The following is a 13,633-nucleotide window of genomic DNA, read 5'->3' on the forward strand; positions in this document are numbered from 1 at the left end:
CACCCACAGCGCGCGCGTGTTCCAGTGTCGTCCGAGGTGCCGCACGCCCTGCCAGACCCGGGGTCCCTCGGGCCCGGCCGGGAGGACGAGGACGCCGGAAAGGGCCCTGGGGCGGCCAGGTCCGCCCGCGGCCCCTCTCCCTTCCCGCCCCAGTCCCGGGCCACCTTCCCGGCCTCGGACGGGCTTCCGGCTCCGGGGGGGAAGGGGGGGCGGGGAGACCCAGGTGATTTGCAGGTCCGCCCGGGCCGGCCTCGGGGCCGCGGGCGGGAGCGGGGAGTCCCGGGCGCAGCACCTGCCAGCGCCGGGGCGGCCTCGGGACCCCGGCGGAGTCCAGCCGACGCTCTCCAGCGTCTCTGTCGCAGCCGCAGGCCCAGGTCGGGCGGCCGGACCCTGCGAAGGCCGAGCGAGGCGCAGGCACATGGGGAGCCCGGCCGGGGCGGCCGTCCAGCGGGAGCCCACACCCGTCGCCCTGCGCCTGCGCCTGCGCCTGCGCCTCGCGCCCGGACGCTCCTGACAGGCGTCGCGCAGGCACCCCGGCCGTGACGTCACGGCGGCGCGCCGGCCGCGGAAGAGGACCCCGCCGCGACCGCGTCCCCTCGGGTCCTTGAGCCGGTGCGGACCGCGGAGCCATGGCCTTGAGGCTGCTGAGAGGGCTCCCCGCGTCGGCGGCGGCGCGGGGCCTGGCGGCGGTCGTCCAGCGCGTGGTGAGCGGCAAGCGGCGGGCGGGGGGAGGTGCCGGCCCGTCCTCCGGCGCCGACTCCCTCACCTCCCCGCGCCTCGGGGCCGCGGCTGCCGGGGTCACTCTCGGGGGGACACCCGCGGCCCCCGGAGTATTCGGTCCTGAGTCGCGGGCAGGTTTGCTGGGGGCCGGGAGCTTCTCCGGGCCGTGTCACCTGAGCTCCGAGCACAAGGCTTGGAGGGGAGCGGAGGTGACTCGGCCGCCGGGCCGCCGTGGCGTGGGAGGCCAGCCTGCAGGTGCTCCGGTGCGGCAGGACGACGGGCGCACGAGCAGGTGCGGCCGAGCCTAGGAGAGCCCGGGGCCCGCGCTCCTCATCCACTATAAGCGGCATCCACCGCTGCTCGGTGAAGCCCAGTTGGGGCCCAGCCCTTGCTGGGCGCCGCGGGGATGTGACTGTGGAGCAGAAAGCGAAGAGAAGGCGTTGGGTTAGATCCGAAGGGATTAGGACTTCCTACGGCTGAGAACAGTGGGATGACGTTGACGCAGAGAGAACCAAGGAAGCAAAAGAACTGAGGCCGGCAACCTTAGGGAACTTTCTTTTGTAACTGTGGTCGCAGAGTAGCGTCTTTGCTTGCTAAGGGCTGGAGCTACATTGGTGTCAAATTGCAAAGGGACTTGCTTGACCTCCTTCCTAAAGATTTTGATGAGAGGATTTTAGAACAGTGCAACTGTCTTATCAAAGTCAAATACGTGTTTTTAGGCGATAACTCAGGCCGCCAAAGAAAAGTGATTACCTTTTTAATATCTGGTGTCCTGGGAATTGTGATCGTGGAAGTGAGGGACCCAGAATAAAGGAGGTGATATTTTGCTATTTTGCTGCAGTACATGCACTAGACAGATTGCTCCCCCCCCCCCCCATAACCGTTCACTTCCTGATACTTTCTACAGCGGATATAGATGAACTTCAGTAAGTGGGAGAAAAATGAGTAAGAAGAAAAGGGTACACACCTTGTTACTTGAATACGCAAAGGAATGGGAAATGTGTCATGAAAGATCAGTTATTCCATATGATTCTAGAGAGCAGTAAACGGGACTGAGGATGGGAAATTGTGGAGAGTACTACTGTAACTCTATAAAAAAGCTCTTCCTAAAGATTTTGAGGTCGGGAAATGGCTGATTGCTTGACCAGACATTACCGTGCACCCGTTTGTGCCACATCGGTGCTATGTTCAAGTTGTGGACGCAAATGGAAACAGTTTGTGCATGGCTCATACGTAGCCTGGAGGAGGGGGTGATGGATGTCTAGGGTTCAAGGTACAATACGATCAACATCTCCTTATCATCTCCTCTGCTTTTGCCCGGTCCACTTGGCATAGAGCCTGGCCCTGCTGGCTTTGCAGCGCTCTGGCCTCCGGACATTTGTGCGAACAGTTTCCTCTGCCTGAAGGACCCTCTTCCACATGTCCACTTGGCCAGTTCCCTCAGCACCTTCCAGTCTTTGCTCAAATGTTACTGTTTCTTCAGAGGCTCCGTAGCCGCCTGTTGTAACACACAGCCCGGCCCATGTGCCATGCTGCCCTCCACAGCACTTCATATGCTGTTGACAGTTGAGTCCTGAACAACACAGGTCTGAACTGCGTGGGTCCGCTTATTTGCGATTTTTTTTTTTTTATAAGTACAGTGTTGTGAATGTAGTTTCTTTTCCTTATGATTTTCTTGGTAATTTGTTTTCTAGCTTGCTTCATTTAAGAATACGGTGTATGATACATGTACAAAGTGTGTGTTCATCAACTTTCTGTGTTACCGGTAAGGCTTCCAGTCAATAGTAGGCTATTAATAGTCAAGTTTTCAGGGAGTCAGAAGTTGTACGTGGATTTTCAACTGCATGGGGGGGGGGGGGTGTCGGCACCACAAACTCCTGTACTGTTCAAGGGTCAGCTGTAACTTCTCTGTTTTGTTGTCCTGTGGAACCCTTTTGCTCATATCCACATCCCCAGTTGTCTAGAAAAAGCGCACTGCATCGTGTGGGCTCCTAGTAAATACTTGTTGAATGAATAAGTAAGTGAATGAACATTTTTTCATACAGGTTTTGGCTATTTTTGATACTTTAAAAATAAGCTATGAGTTCCTATTCTTCCTTATTCTGTCACTATTCCTTATTGATCTATACAACTTTTATATACACTAAGGATTTTCTTAGTTGCTTGCCTTTTGATTGTGTTGCTTTCTGTGTGCGTGTGTTGTGTGCTGTGTAGAGTAGATCATGTGGCTTTTGAGCAGAGAACGGGTATGTTGGAGACAGGAGACGAGACGTTGTGCTGTAGGTGAGAGATGTGAAGATGTCTGCACAGTCAGTGCAGTGGGGACAGGGGCAGGACAGTTCGCTCCTGAGAGGTTTAAGAATTAAGGTCAATAGGATTTTGTGAGTGCCTGTAGGGTTGGAAGGAGGAGGAGGATATCCAAGGTGATCCTGTGTTTGCTTGGTTTTGCTTGGTGGATAGCGGATAGGGAACTTGGGAAGGAAAGCAGATTTGGGGGTTAGGGTATGGATGTTAAATTTCAGTTTTAAGCCTGTTAGTTGTCAGATACCTTCAGGACTTCTGGATGGAGCTGTTTAAAGGCAGGTAACCAGGTCCAGAGCTCAGGACAGGAATCTGGACTAGAAAAATGCTCTGTTCCCTTACTCCTGTCTTCCCTTCGCCTCCTCCTCCCTGCCTTTCTTCCTTCCTTCCTTCCTTCCTTCCTTCCTTCCTTCCTTCCTTCCTTCCATCCATCCATCCATCCATCCAACTTATATTGAACATGGTAAGCGTATTCTGTTTCAGGCACTGTTCCAGGCCCTGAGGATTTAACAGTGAACAAAACCAACAATCCCCCTGTACTTATGAACTTACGCTGGGGGGTGGGGCAGGGAGACCGGTAATTAAATAACTAGGTAATAAAAATGTAGATGTTGGCTTTTTTTCAAGTTTATTTATTTTGAGAGAGCGTGCATGAGCGGGGGGAGGGGCAGAGAGCTAAGGGAGAGAGAGAATCCCAAGCAGGGTCTGCACTGTCCGTGCAGAGTTTTGAAACAGTTCCATCCCACAGACCATGAGATCGTGACCCGAGTCGAAACCAAGAGCTGGATACTTAACTTACTGAGCCACCCAGGTGCCCCTAGATGTTGGGTTGTTTTTCTTTTTTTTTTTAACGTTTGTTTATTTTTGAGAGAGAGAGGGAGACACAGAATCCGAAGCAGGCTCCAGGCTCTGAGCTGTCAGCACAGAGCCCCACATGGGGCTTGAACTCAGGAACTGTGAGGTCATGACCTGAGCCAAAGTCGGATAGATGTTGGTATTTTTATCACCAGAGGTCTTCCTGGCATTTTTACCTAATAGCTGCTGGTGCCTGCGGGAAGTGGAATGCTCACGTCATGCTGTTGTGTTTTCCAGGAAGGAATTCATACAGGCGCCCAGTGCAGGCTACAGTATGGCCCTTTGGCATACATACTCGGCGAAAGAACAACCAAAAAATTCACAGAACACAGCAAAGTGATAACTGTAGACGGCAATATATGTTCCGGAAAAGGCGAGCTTGCAAAACACATAGCAGAGAAACTAGGTATGGATATATGTCACGTGGAGCTCCTTTCTCTCAGGTGCATCGTTGCTTATTTGAGTTTGATTGTACTTTCATATAGACTGGGTGGAATTGGGCCCGAGGTAGGTATTTTACATTTTTAAAATACACTAAAATCTACTTTTAATCTTTCGGATTTGGAAAGATTTTTAAATCCATACTGGCTGTCAGTTTGCGTTGGAACTTTTTCTTGATAATGTCAGCAGAGCACGTTCACGTGAGCGGTCTCACCCGAGCTCTGCGAGCTCTGTGACGGTCCTCCAGGGTGGGGCCCTGATCACTGCTGTCGCTTGCAGACGGGTGAGCTCCGGAGGGGGCTGCTGTCGCGCAGCTGGTGAGTGCGGAGCCGGGACCCGAACCACATCTCCTGACTCCCGGTGAAGAGGCCATCGTTCTTCCCGTGGTAGCTGACGGGCTGGTGCCCAGTCGCACGGTGGGGGCTCCCCGCGGTCGTGGGCCGCTCTCCTTTTCGGGAGGAACTCCCGCGAGGGTACCAGGGACACACTGTAGGCCGGCCCTTTCGCCGACATGCTTGTCTTCCACGAGTGCTCTGGACACGTCGTCTTGAGTGTCCTGTGTGGACGCAGGCGTGAGGGTGACCTGCCCCGGGTCCTGTGCCGCCGGCCTCCGCCCTGTATTCAGATGGGGCTTTCTTTCTGTGAGTCCCTGCTGCCCGCCGATGGCGGGCGAGGCGTTCGCATCACATTGCTTCTTCTCAGGCTTGAAGCACTTCCCCGAAGCCGGGATCCACTACGCGGACGGCGTGACGGGAGACGGGAGGCCCCTGGACGTGGAGCTTAGCGGCAGCTGCAGCGTGGAGAAGTTTTACGAGGACCCGAGAAGTAACGACGGCAACAGCTACCGCCTGCAGTCCTGGCTGTACGCCAGCCGCCTCCTGCAGTACGCGGACGCCCTGGAGCACTTGCTGAGCACGGGTACGGTGTCCGGGCGGCGCTCGGGCGTGTCCTGCACGTGAACCCCTTCTGGAATCGCCATTGTAGACTGCCACGAAGCAGAGCTTTTCTTTAAGGGCGTTTGGGGAGGCAGGTTCTGTCTTTTTAACAGGATCATAAGTTCCCCGAGACCCACGCCGCTATTGCTTCGGGATGAAAGTCCCCGAACCGTGTTTGATTTTCGCGTGCCGGAGCGAGGGGTACGGATTGTGTGGAATTTCTGTGCCGCCAGTGTAGGCGTGGCAGTGAAATGTTCAAAGCCGTGGGAGAAAGAGAGAGCCTCTAAAGGGCTGTGAGGAAGTGGAGTCAGACTCCTGCAGACGCAGCCGTGAGTCACACAGAGATGTGACACACAAAGTAAGCTCGTCCCCAGGGCCCAGAGATGGGCTGGGATCCGCCATCAGCCCACTGGGGAGCAGCGAAACCTGGAGGAAGGGCAGCGGTGGTGGAGGCAGAACTGGAGGCGGAACACGCAAGGCCCCAAGGGCCCGGACGACTGGAAGGGGGGTGTGTTTCTGGAAGTCACTGGAAGCCGGCAAGAGACAGACGAGGACTGTATGTGGGGGCGGGTACCGTTTGCAGCCTGGGAGACCAGCAGCAGGGCTCAGCATAAAGTTAGCACAGAGCAGGGTCCAATCCAGGAGGGACTGCGTTATCCTGGGCACCAGCAGCGTGGGTGACGCTCGGCCCCTACCCCAGCGTGCCCTGAGAATCGGTAACAGACGCCGGGGTGCTTGGCCATAGCTCCCAAGCCTTGGCGGTGCTGAGTTCGCAGGTGGAGATGACGTGTGTGCACGTGAGAGGAGGGGGTGCAGATTGTATGAGCCTTGTGTCCGCCTCTTACGACAGTGATGGCCACGCCCGGTCGCCAGTTACCTGGTGAGCCATTTACAGACCGCTCAGCTGCCGCCTGGAGGGTCTGCTTCGTGGGGTATGAGGACGAGAAGGTACAGCATGTTTGACGGGGACCCCAGGTGACTGACGGAACTGGTTTGCAAAGCGGCATTTGGGAACCACTGCCAGGAGGGTTCCACGTATACGACATAGGCCAGGAGGTGCAGGATTCACTCTTGACCGAAACGGTTACAGAGGAGTCTAATTTTTGTCTTGGGTGTTCAGAACGTCCTTAGTGGTACTTTTCCTTCTATGAACGGAAGCCCCGATTTTCGTTGGTGCTGCTTCTAAGAAAAGATGCGGTCACCTCGTGATGTTCTGTACCAGGACCTGGCTCACGGGAACTGGTTGGTGGCTTGGGATTAACGCTGACACTTGGCTCATTCCAGATTCTTTTTGAAGCATACTTCACCTCTTGGGACTCTCCCTTTCTTAAAGTTTAGAAGAATCACTTTAAACAAAAACTTACTCGTCTCTGTCTGTGTTGTACTAACCGTTAAGTGTTTTGTGAGTGCCCGTTGCGTGAGGTGCATTCTAGGAGCTGGGGTTCAGAAAGTGAAGCCCGCACCCTCCCGGAGCTTACGTTTTCCTGGGGAGATGAACAGTAAATGTGGGGGAGTTCAGTGCCACGTCAGGTCGTGAGAAGCTGAGGAGGGGTTTGCCGTGGGGCCGGGGCCCTGCTTGCAGGTGGGAAGGTTGGGGAAGGCCTCTGTCCTGGCACAGCAGGGCTGAGCCCGGGGGGACCGGTGCTCGGAGTGGCTGTAGTCACAGGGGGCCCCTGTGACAGGAGTGCAGTGAGTGAGGCCGGAAGTGGACGGGATGAGGTCAGAGAAGTTGCCTGGGCAAGATGGGTTTTCCTCTGGAGGAGAGAGGAAGCCACTAGCAGATTTGAGCGGAGGAGTAACGCGGTCTGGCTTGAGTTTTGCAAATGCCCCTCTGTTGCTGTGAGAGCAGCCGGGGGCGAGCACGGACGCAGGGCCTACTTGGTGGCGGGGGCGGGAACCTTGCCAGCAGTGAGGAGGCCTGGCTGCAGGGAGGCAGCTGCGGCGGAAAGGTCAGGTTCTGGATGTGCTTGGGAGGACGCCGGTGGTTTGCTGATGAACTGGGCACGGGGGGAGAGTGCTGGGTGCCGCCGGGGTCTGGCAGAGCAGTCGGGGTGTGTCGGGATTGCAGTGAGCAGGTGGGGTGGGAAAGCTACGGAAGCTGTGAGGCGCCTTCCTCGTAACTGGGGGTTTCTGCTGCAGCCGGCGGAATGAGATGAACGTTACGTTGCCCCAACCAGAAATGTTCTAGTTCTCGAAAACAGTCTCTCACTTACGAGCACACATACGTACGTTTGAACGGTATGGTAGAGAACTTGTCTCTTTGTAAAGTGAAATTACTCGTCTCTGGGGCCTTGGGTTTTTTATCTGTCTGAACTTGGAATTTTGTTTCCCTGTTTTTAAACAGGACAAGGTGTCGTATTGGAACGCTCCATCTTCAGCGACTTTGTTTTCTTGGACGCGATGTATAACCAAGGATTCATCCGGAAGCAGTGTGAGTCGGCGTTGCGCTCAGGCCTTCCTGGACACGCGGCGTAGCTTCGTGAAGGCTCCGGTAGACTCCCCACGCGGCCCCTGCTCTTTCCGGGCACGTCTGTTAGGCAGCCGGATAGAAGCTAGTACCCGTTAAATTTCCGCAGGAGAAAAGCGGGTTCCTTCCACCCTCTCTTCCTCCTAAATTCCCATCTCCCAGTGGAAGCAGGGAAGCGTTCTGGATCCTTGAACAGCTCAGCTCCCGGATTCCACCCAACCTTCCTGAGCTGCCCCGACCCTCTTCGGTCTTGCAGGATACCGCAGCCACTTTCTCTGATCTGTGCTTTAATTTCCCTGAACTGGCCAGTTTTTTAGTGTATTATCTTGTTCACAATCGGGATGTCTTCTTTTTCTTGTGGCTGCACCTGCATGCCAGCGACACCATCATCCTTTCTCTCTGTCTGATGTGCTGCCGGTCTGCCGCGTCCAGGGACGGTAGCCCCGGTAGGGTGTTGTGGAAGGTCTGACGGTGGCAGACGGACAGGAGTGAAGGCCTCTCCTGAGCCTGGTGGCCTGACTGAGCGGTTATGGAACCACGTCAGGGTGGGGCCAGGACGTGTAGGTGGGAGTGCGCCAGGGCGGGGCCGGGAGAGCCTGTGCCGTCTGCCTGTGGCCGTGTCCACCTGAGCGCTCGGCTGGCTGGGGCGGTGGTGGCTCACGCCTGGAGGGCAGAGCGAGAGCGCTCGGTGAGTGACTGTGGAGAGCGAAGCAGGCCAGGAGACGGCCCGGGATTGAGGCGCCCGGCCGTTGGTCCGCCCGCCCGTTCTGCGGTTGGGGTGCCCGCCCGTGCTCGCGGGAGGGGCCGCGGCGCCCTTGCTTCTGGCCATGGACCTCACAGGCTATCCGAGCAGCGGCTGCGGGCAGTCAGACAGCCTTTCTGGGACGTGGGCTGCGTGCCGGGCTTCGTTTTAGGCGTCGGGGATCTGGGGCGAGGAGACGGGGAAGCTCCTGCCGTCCTGGCCAGGGCGGGGCCGGCATTGAAGCAACGTGGACGCCGTTACTCCGGGACCCTGTGGAAGCGCCCAGAACTCTGGCTGGGAGACGGGGTGCGGTCCGCCACGGCGTCCTGGGTGAGCCCGGAGCAGGCTGGCAGCAGGGCAGCGGGTGAGCGAGGCGCAGCGTGGCAGGGAGGCCAGCGCGGGCGGAGGACGGCCCAGGAGAGGCAGGTAGGGCGGGAGGAGGGGAGGCTCGCGCCCTGGCCGGGAGGGCTTGGCTGTTTCCTGAAAGTGGCGAGGAGCCACCCAAGGTGTCGGGTGTGGGAAGGATGTGGTTGCGTTGCGTTCGTTCGTCTGAAGTACGTGTTCGGTGAGGGGACATCCAAGGACAGGAGGCCAGAGGTGGGGATGTCAGAGCAGGATGGCACGCTGACACCATGGCGGGCAGGGCGCGGACCCGGCTGGGCAGGGCGGGGCAGGGGCAGGCCCGGCGATCGGCTTTGTGAGGAGGAGGCCGGGGAGTAACTGGGCTCAGCAGGCTCCTTGCCACGTGAAGAGGACGGGGCGCGGCAGCGGGCCGAGGAGCAGGTGTCCCACACGGGCGTGTGAGCTGGGGACCCCTGAGGTGGCCAGGTGGTTGCGTGTCCCAGACGCGGTCTGGGGGATTGACGCGGACAGAGGATGCGCTTGTCCCGGGAGAGTCGGGAGAGGGAGTGAGGACTGAGGCCAGGGTCCTTGGGGCTGGCTTCCGGCTCTCTGGGGAGGGAAGCCCGCTGCGGAATCGCACCCAAACGGGGTCGGTGAGGGTGGCAGGGGCACGGTCGTCACCGAGCGTGTGGGATCTCGTGGGACGGGAGCGGAGAAGTGACCCGGGGTGGAGGGCAGTGGCTTTCGTGAGAGTCAGTTCTGTGTTGGGCTGGGAGAACAGATTACTTTGGGGTGGACGGCGCACGCACGGCCAGGCGTAGGGTCCCCTCAGCCGTGGGGACTCCCAGAACACGCCCAAGGAGAGGCACTTGGCGGAGGAAGCGGGAGGACGGACGTCTTGCCTGGGGGTGGGCAGGACCAGACAGGAAGCCGGGATGAGGCCGAGTGTTAGAACGGTGCCCACAGTCCCGTGAGGCTGGGTCACTTACTTGGAGTGCACCACCGTCGTAGCCTGTCCCTCCGGCCCAGACCCTTGTGACCTTGGGTCAGAGGTCCGCCTGAATCGCCCCCAAAGCAGGCGTCGCTAGCAGTGGTCACCGGGACTTTTCTGTACAGCAAAGTAGTTGTCTTTCTGTGGCTCTTCGTGTGATCGCTTCTGGAAGTTTCTACCATGTGAAAATCTGCAGATGGTCGTTTCTTGACATTGCTGCTGTGGCGGGTGAGGGCGGTGGTTTCGTTCCAGCGACCCAGAATGCGCTCTGGCTGCCTTTCCAGTGGCGTCACTGTGCGCCAGAGGACGTCCAGGTGCAGGGTGTTCTTGGAAACGGTGCGGATGGGGTTCGGCACCACCGGCCGTGCGTGGCTGTTGTGCGTGCGGCTTGCTCGGTACGGCGACAGCTTCAGGAGGATTTCCCCCAGCCTTCACTGCTTGCTGCTTTGTTTTCTCATTACCAAATCTGCTTCAGAAGGTCGGTCTGCGTAGCTGATTAAATTTACTGAAGTAGGTTGAACCCGAGTACATGTAATCAGATGTTTTTCAGTTGAGTTTTTTGAAAAGTAAAGTATGTACGAGACGTCCACGATGTGGACACCCGTGGGTGACAGACGTGTCCCGCTCGTGTGTGGCAGGTGTGGAGCACTACAACGAGGTGAAGAAGGTCACCGCCTCTGAGTACCTGCCTCCCCACGTGGTCATCTACATCGACGTGCCGGTTCCGGAGATCCAGAGTCGGATTCAGAAGAAAGGAAATGTAACCAGCTCTTAAATTCAACACCCCGCTCGTTTTGCGTGTCCTCGTTGTTGCGGTGCCAGTGCTCACGGCACTTTGCTGAGTCGCCACCTTCCTTCACGGAGCCGGGCGGCACCCACAGCGGAGCCCCCGGAGGGTGGGCCCTCGTGCGGTGGATGGAGGGGGGTCCCGGCGCAGTCACTGCTCTCCACCGGAGCCCCGCGGTCCCTGGCCCCATCTGTCTGTCGTCCCCTGTCCCCTAAAGCACGCTGTGAGGCCGGGTCAGTGTCCTGACCACTTCCCTGTGCCCTGCACCTTTCTGTTCTCTTGCGGGGTCTCCGTGCCCCGGTGTCTGGGCAGACCGAGTGTCACTTCAACACCTCTCAGTGCTTCACTCCCGTTGAGCCCTGTCCCTGTGTTCCTGCCTGCTGAGCCTGCGGCGGCTGAGCAGCGAGGTCCACGCATGTGGCGCCGGCCGAGACTCGGTTAGGCGGCCTGGACACTGCAGACTGAAGGTGCCCACCGGCCGTGTGGGCGTGATGCAGGGGACAGAGGTCGTGAAGACCGTCACCGCCCTCAGGATGGTTCTTGGGAAGCACTGCTCCCACTTAGGGTATTTGTTCCTGACACGTGGTGACAGTGTAGAGTTGTGTGAGGGGGACGCGCAGGCAGTGTATCAGGCGGAGGTAAATGCCACGAAGAAACCAGGGAACAACGATGTGACTTGACCACAGCGTGGCTGAACTGGAAGAGGTCTTAAATTCTGAAGCTTGCTGCTCGTGATTGGAGTTTTCAGTTTCCGAATTTGGCTTAGCACAGTTGGAGGTGATAGGGGGTTGAGAGGTGGAGAAGTGAGAGCGGGCTGGGTGTGTGAGCGGCGGGGAAGCGAGAAGGACGGAGGGAGTGGGTGGCGGAGAGGGGGGTGAGAGGTTCGGGGAGAGGTGGGCTGGTCCTCCTGTCTTGGGCGCGCAGCGGAGCGGGCAAGCCAGGCCCGGTGTGTGTGCACGCATGCGCACCGTGTTCTTTCTGAGCCTGTTCGAAGCACGCGTCTGAAGGCCTGTGCGAGGTCATGCCGTGGGTTCCCTGGGCAAACGGGTTAATCCTGACCGATACCGAGGCCCCTTTTCTGTCGTCCCTACGACACCCACAAGTTGTTCCCAGAAAACCGTGTTTGTTGCTTGTTTTCACGTTTTACACGCGCACAAGTAAAAGAAAGAGACGCCTAAATGTTTCACGCTTGTTTTTTTCTTCTTTTGCTTAGCCACACGAAATGAAGGTCACCTCGGCCTATCTGCAGGACATCGAGAACGCCTACAAGAAAACCTTCCTGCCTGAGATGAGGTGAGCCAGGTGCACGATTCACACGTCTTCACACGCGGCTCCCCGTGCGCCGCAGCCCGGGGGGTTCACTCTCACCACGGTGGGTGTTGTGCGGCACGTTGCACACTGAGGTTTGCGAGGGAGCAGGACAGCACACGTCCCAGCTTGATCTGGTGGGGTCTTGTTGTTTCTTGGCTTGCTTGCTTCGTCCATCTTCTTCGTTTTACTTCTGAAATCACGGCAAGCCGGAAGCAGACCCTTGCTGTGTTTCACGATAGGCGATAGCGTGTGAGCATCAGAGGACTCCTCTGACACCTGAGCTGGCAGCTGGATGTTCATGTCTACCCAGGGTTGCTCGGCAGTGCCCCCTGCTGGTACAGAAAATTCAGGAGGATAAACAATCCCTACGGGTTCTAAGAGTTCTTCTGAAAGGTCATTTGGATTAAATAAAATCCCACCAAACCCTCCTGTTTCTCTCTTTTCTCCTGTTCTCTTCCTTTCCTGAAGGCTCAAAGCGAATGTGTTTCCGCCCCCTCCATGTGGCCCATCCTCGTGTGGTCCTTGGCCGCATCGTGGGGAAGGGGGTCACGGGCCTCCCTCGCGTCCCGCCAGAATTAGGTTGTTTGATGCTTTCACTGAAGGTTCCTAGCAGTATTTCTTAAACTTTCTGAAACTTAACCCTCTTGGTACCTAAAAATCTCATGCCTTTAAGATTTCAGAGTGTAAAATTATGAATAAAAACTGTGGTAGCTTCGGAAGAAAAATTTGGTTTTTAAGTTGAAAAGTAATTTTTTTAAGCGTGAGCATCGATGCTTATGCTGCGGCCGTCTTGTGACAGGCTCCTTTCTAGCAGCGGTACAGAGGGTTGAGCTGCGGGCCCCCTTCGTCCCGTCCTGCTGCTCTGTTTGTAAGACCAGAGGTGCAGAAGCACCTCGGTTTTGTAAACCTGCGCCAGGGCAACGTGTGGAGGTGTGTGAAGAGGCAGAGGGAGACGGTGGACCGCAGCGCGTCGGTTCCGGAAATGCCTCTGGAACATCTTCGGCTGCAAAACAACTGAGAACGGCAGTCCTGGCCCCAGTTGTTCCCCGCAGATTTTCCCGTAGAACTTCGGCTCATAATGCCTGAATCCTGCTGCAGTCGGGAGGGGAATTCCTTTCACTCGGTGGTTATTTTGAAGGCCGTCTCCTTGAGGGCTTCCAGATCACAAAGTGTGTCCGGCCGCCCCCTAAGTGTCCACGGCGTGGTCTGGCATCCCGTACTTGCTTTGTCCTGGGACCCCCTCCTGGGGCCACACGTGCCACGCTCGACAGCTCACGTGCGCCCCTCCCGGGTCCAGGCAGGTGCCGCTTTCCCCGGCGTCTGGCACGCTTCCCTCCGGTGGCGCCAGAGCCCGGGGCAGAGCAGAGCACACACCCTCCCGGGCCGGGGCGGCCGTACGGCGTCGGGCTGTGCGGGCCTCGTGGATCGCTCACGGGGTCTGCACGTCGTCGCCCGGCGCTAGCGTAACGGTTCCTCAGGGTGGGTTTTTACCCATCTCGGTCACGGACCCGGAGCCGCAGGAAGCCGCCGAGGCACACGGCGCACGCGCCTCAGGCCAGCGCGCTGAGCTGGCTGAGTTTACACACGGCGTCGCAAACGCTGTCCCAGGCCCGCCGGCGACCGCTCCTCCTCCCCGGCGTCCTCGCCCGCGGTCCACTTTCCGAGACGCAGGTCGGGGTGCTTCCCGCCTCACCGAGAGGCCCCAGCGTGGCGCTCAGGGACCTTGGGAGCCAGCCGCACT

General features: G+C 57.9%; 1 protein-coding gene across 1 annotated transcript in view; it reads left to right on the plus strand.

Annotated features, from left to right (window-relative positions):
- The first annotated feature begins 561 nt into the window (after positions 1-561).
- Positions 562-13,633, plus strand: part of NDUFA10 (NADH:ubiquinone oxidoreductase subunit A10) — a 51,837-nt gene continuing 38,765 nt past the window's right edge. The window contains exons 1-6 of the mRNA XM_019445347.2: positions 562-704; positions 4,114-4,282; positions 5,020-5,235; positions 7,597-7,683; positions 10,433-10,554; positions 11,795-11,874. Of these exons, the coding sequence (XP_019300892.1) occupies positions 630-704; positions 4,114-4,282; positions 5,020-5,235; positions 7,597-7,683; positions 10,433-10,554; positions 11,795-11,874 (749 nt within the window). The 5' untranslated portion in view covers positions 562-629. The remainder of the gene's footprint in view (positions 705-4,113; positions 4,283-5,019; positions 5,236-7,596; positions 7,684-10,432; positions 10,555-11,794; positions 11,875-13,633) is intronic.

This window comes from Panthera pardus, unplaced genomic scaffold, assembly GCF_024362965.1.
Source record: "Panthera pardus isolate Hobbes unplaced genomic scaffold, ASM2436296v1 HiC_scaffold_10, whole genome shotgun sequence".
Lineage (NCBI taxonomy): Eukaryota > Metazoa > Chordata > Mammalia > Carnivora > Felidae > Panthera > Panthera pardus.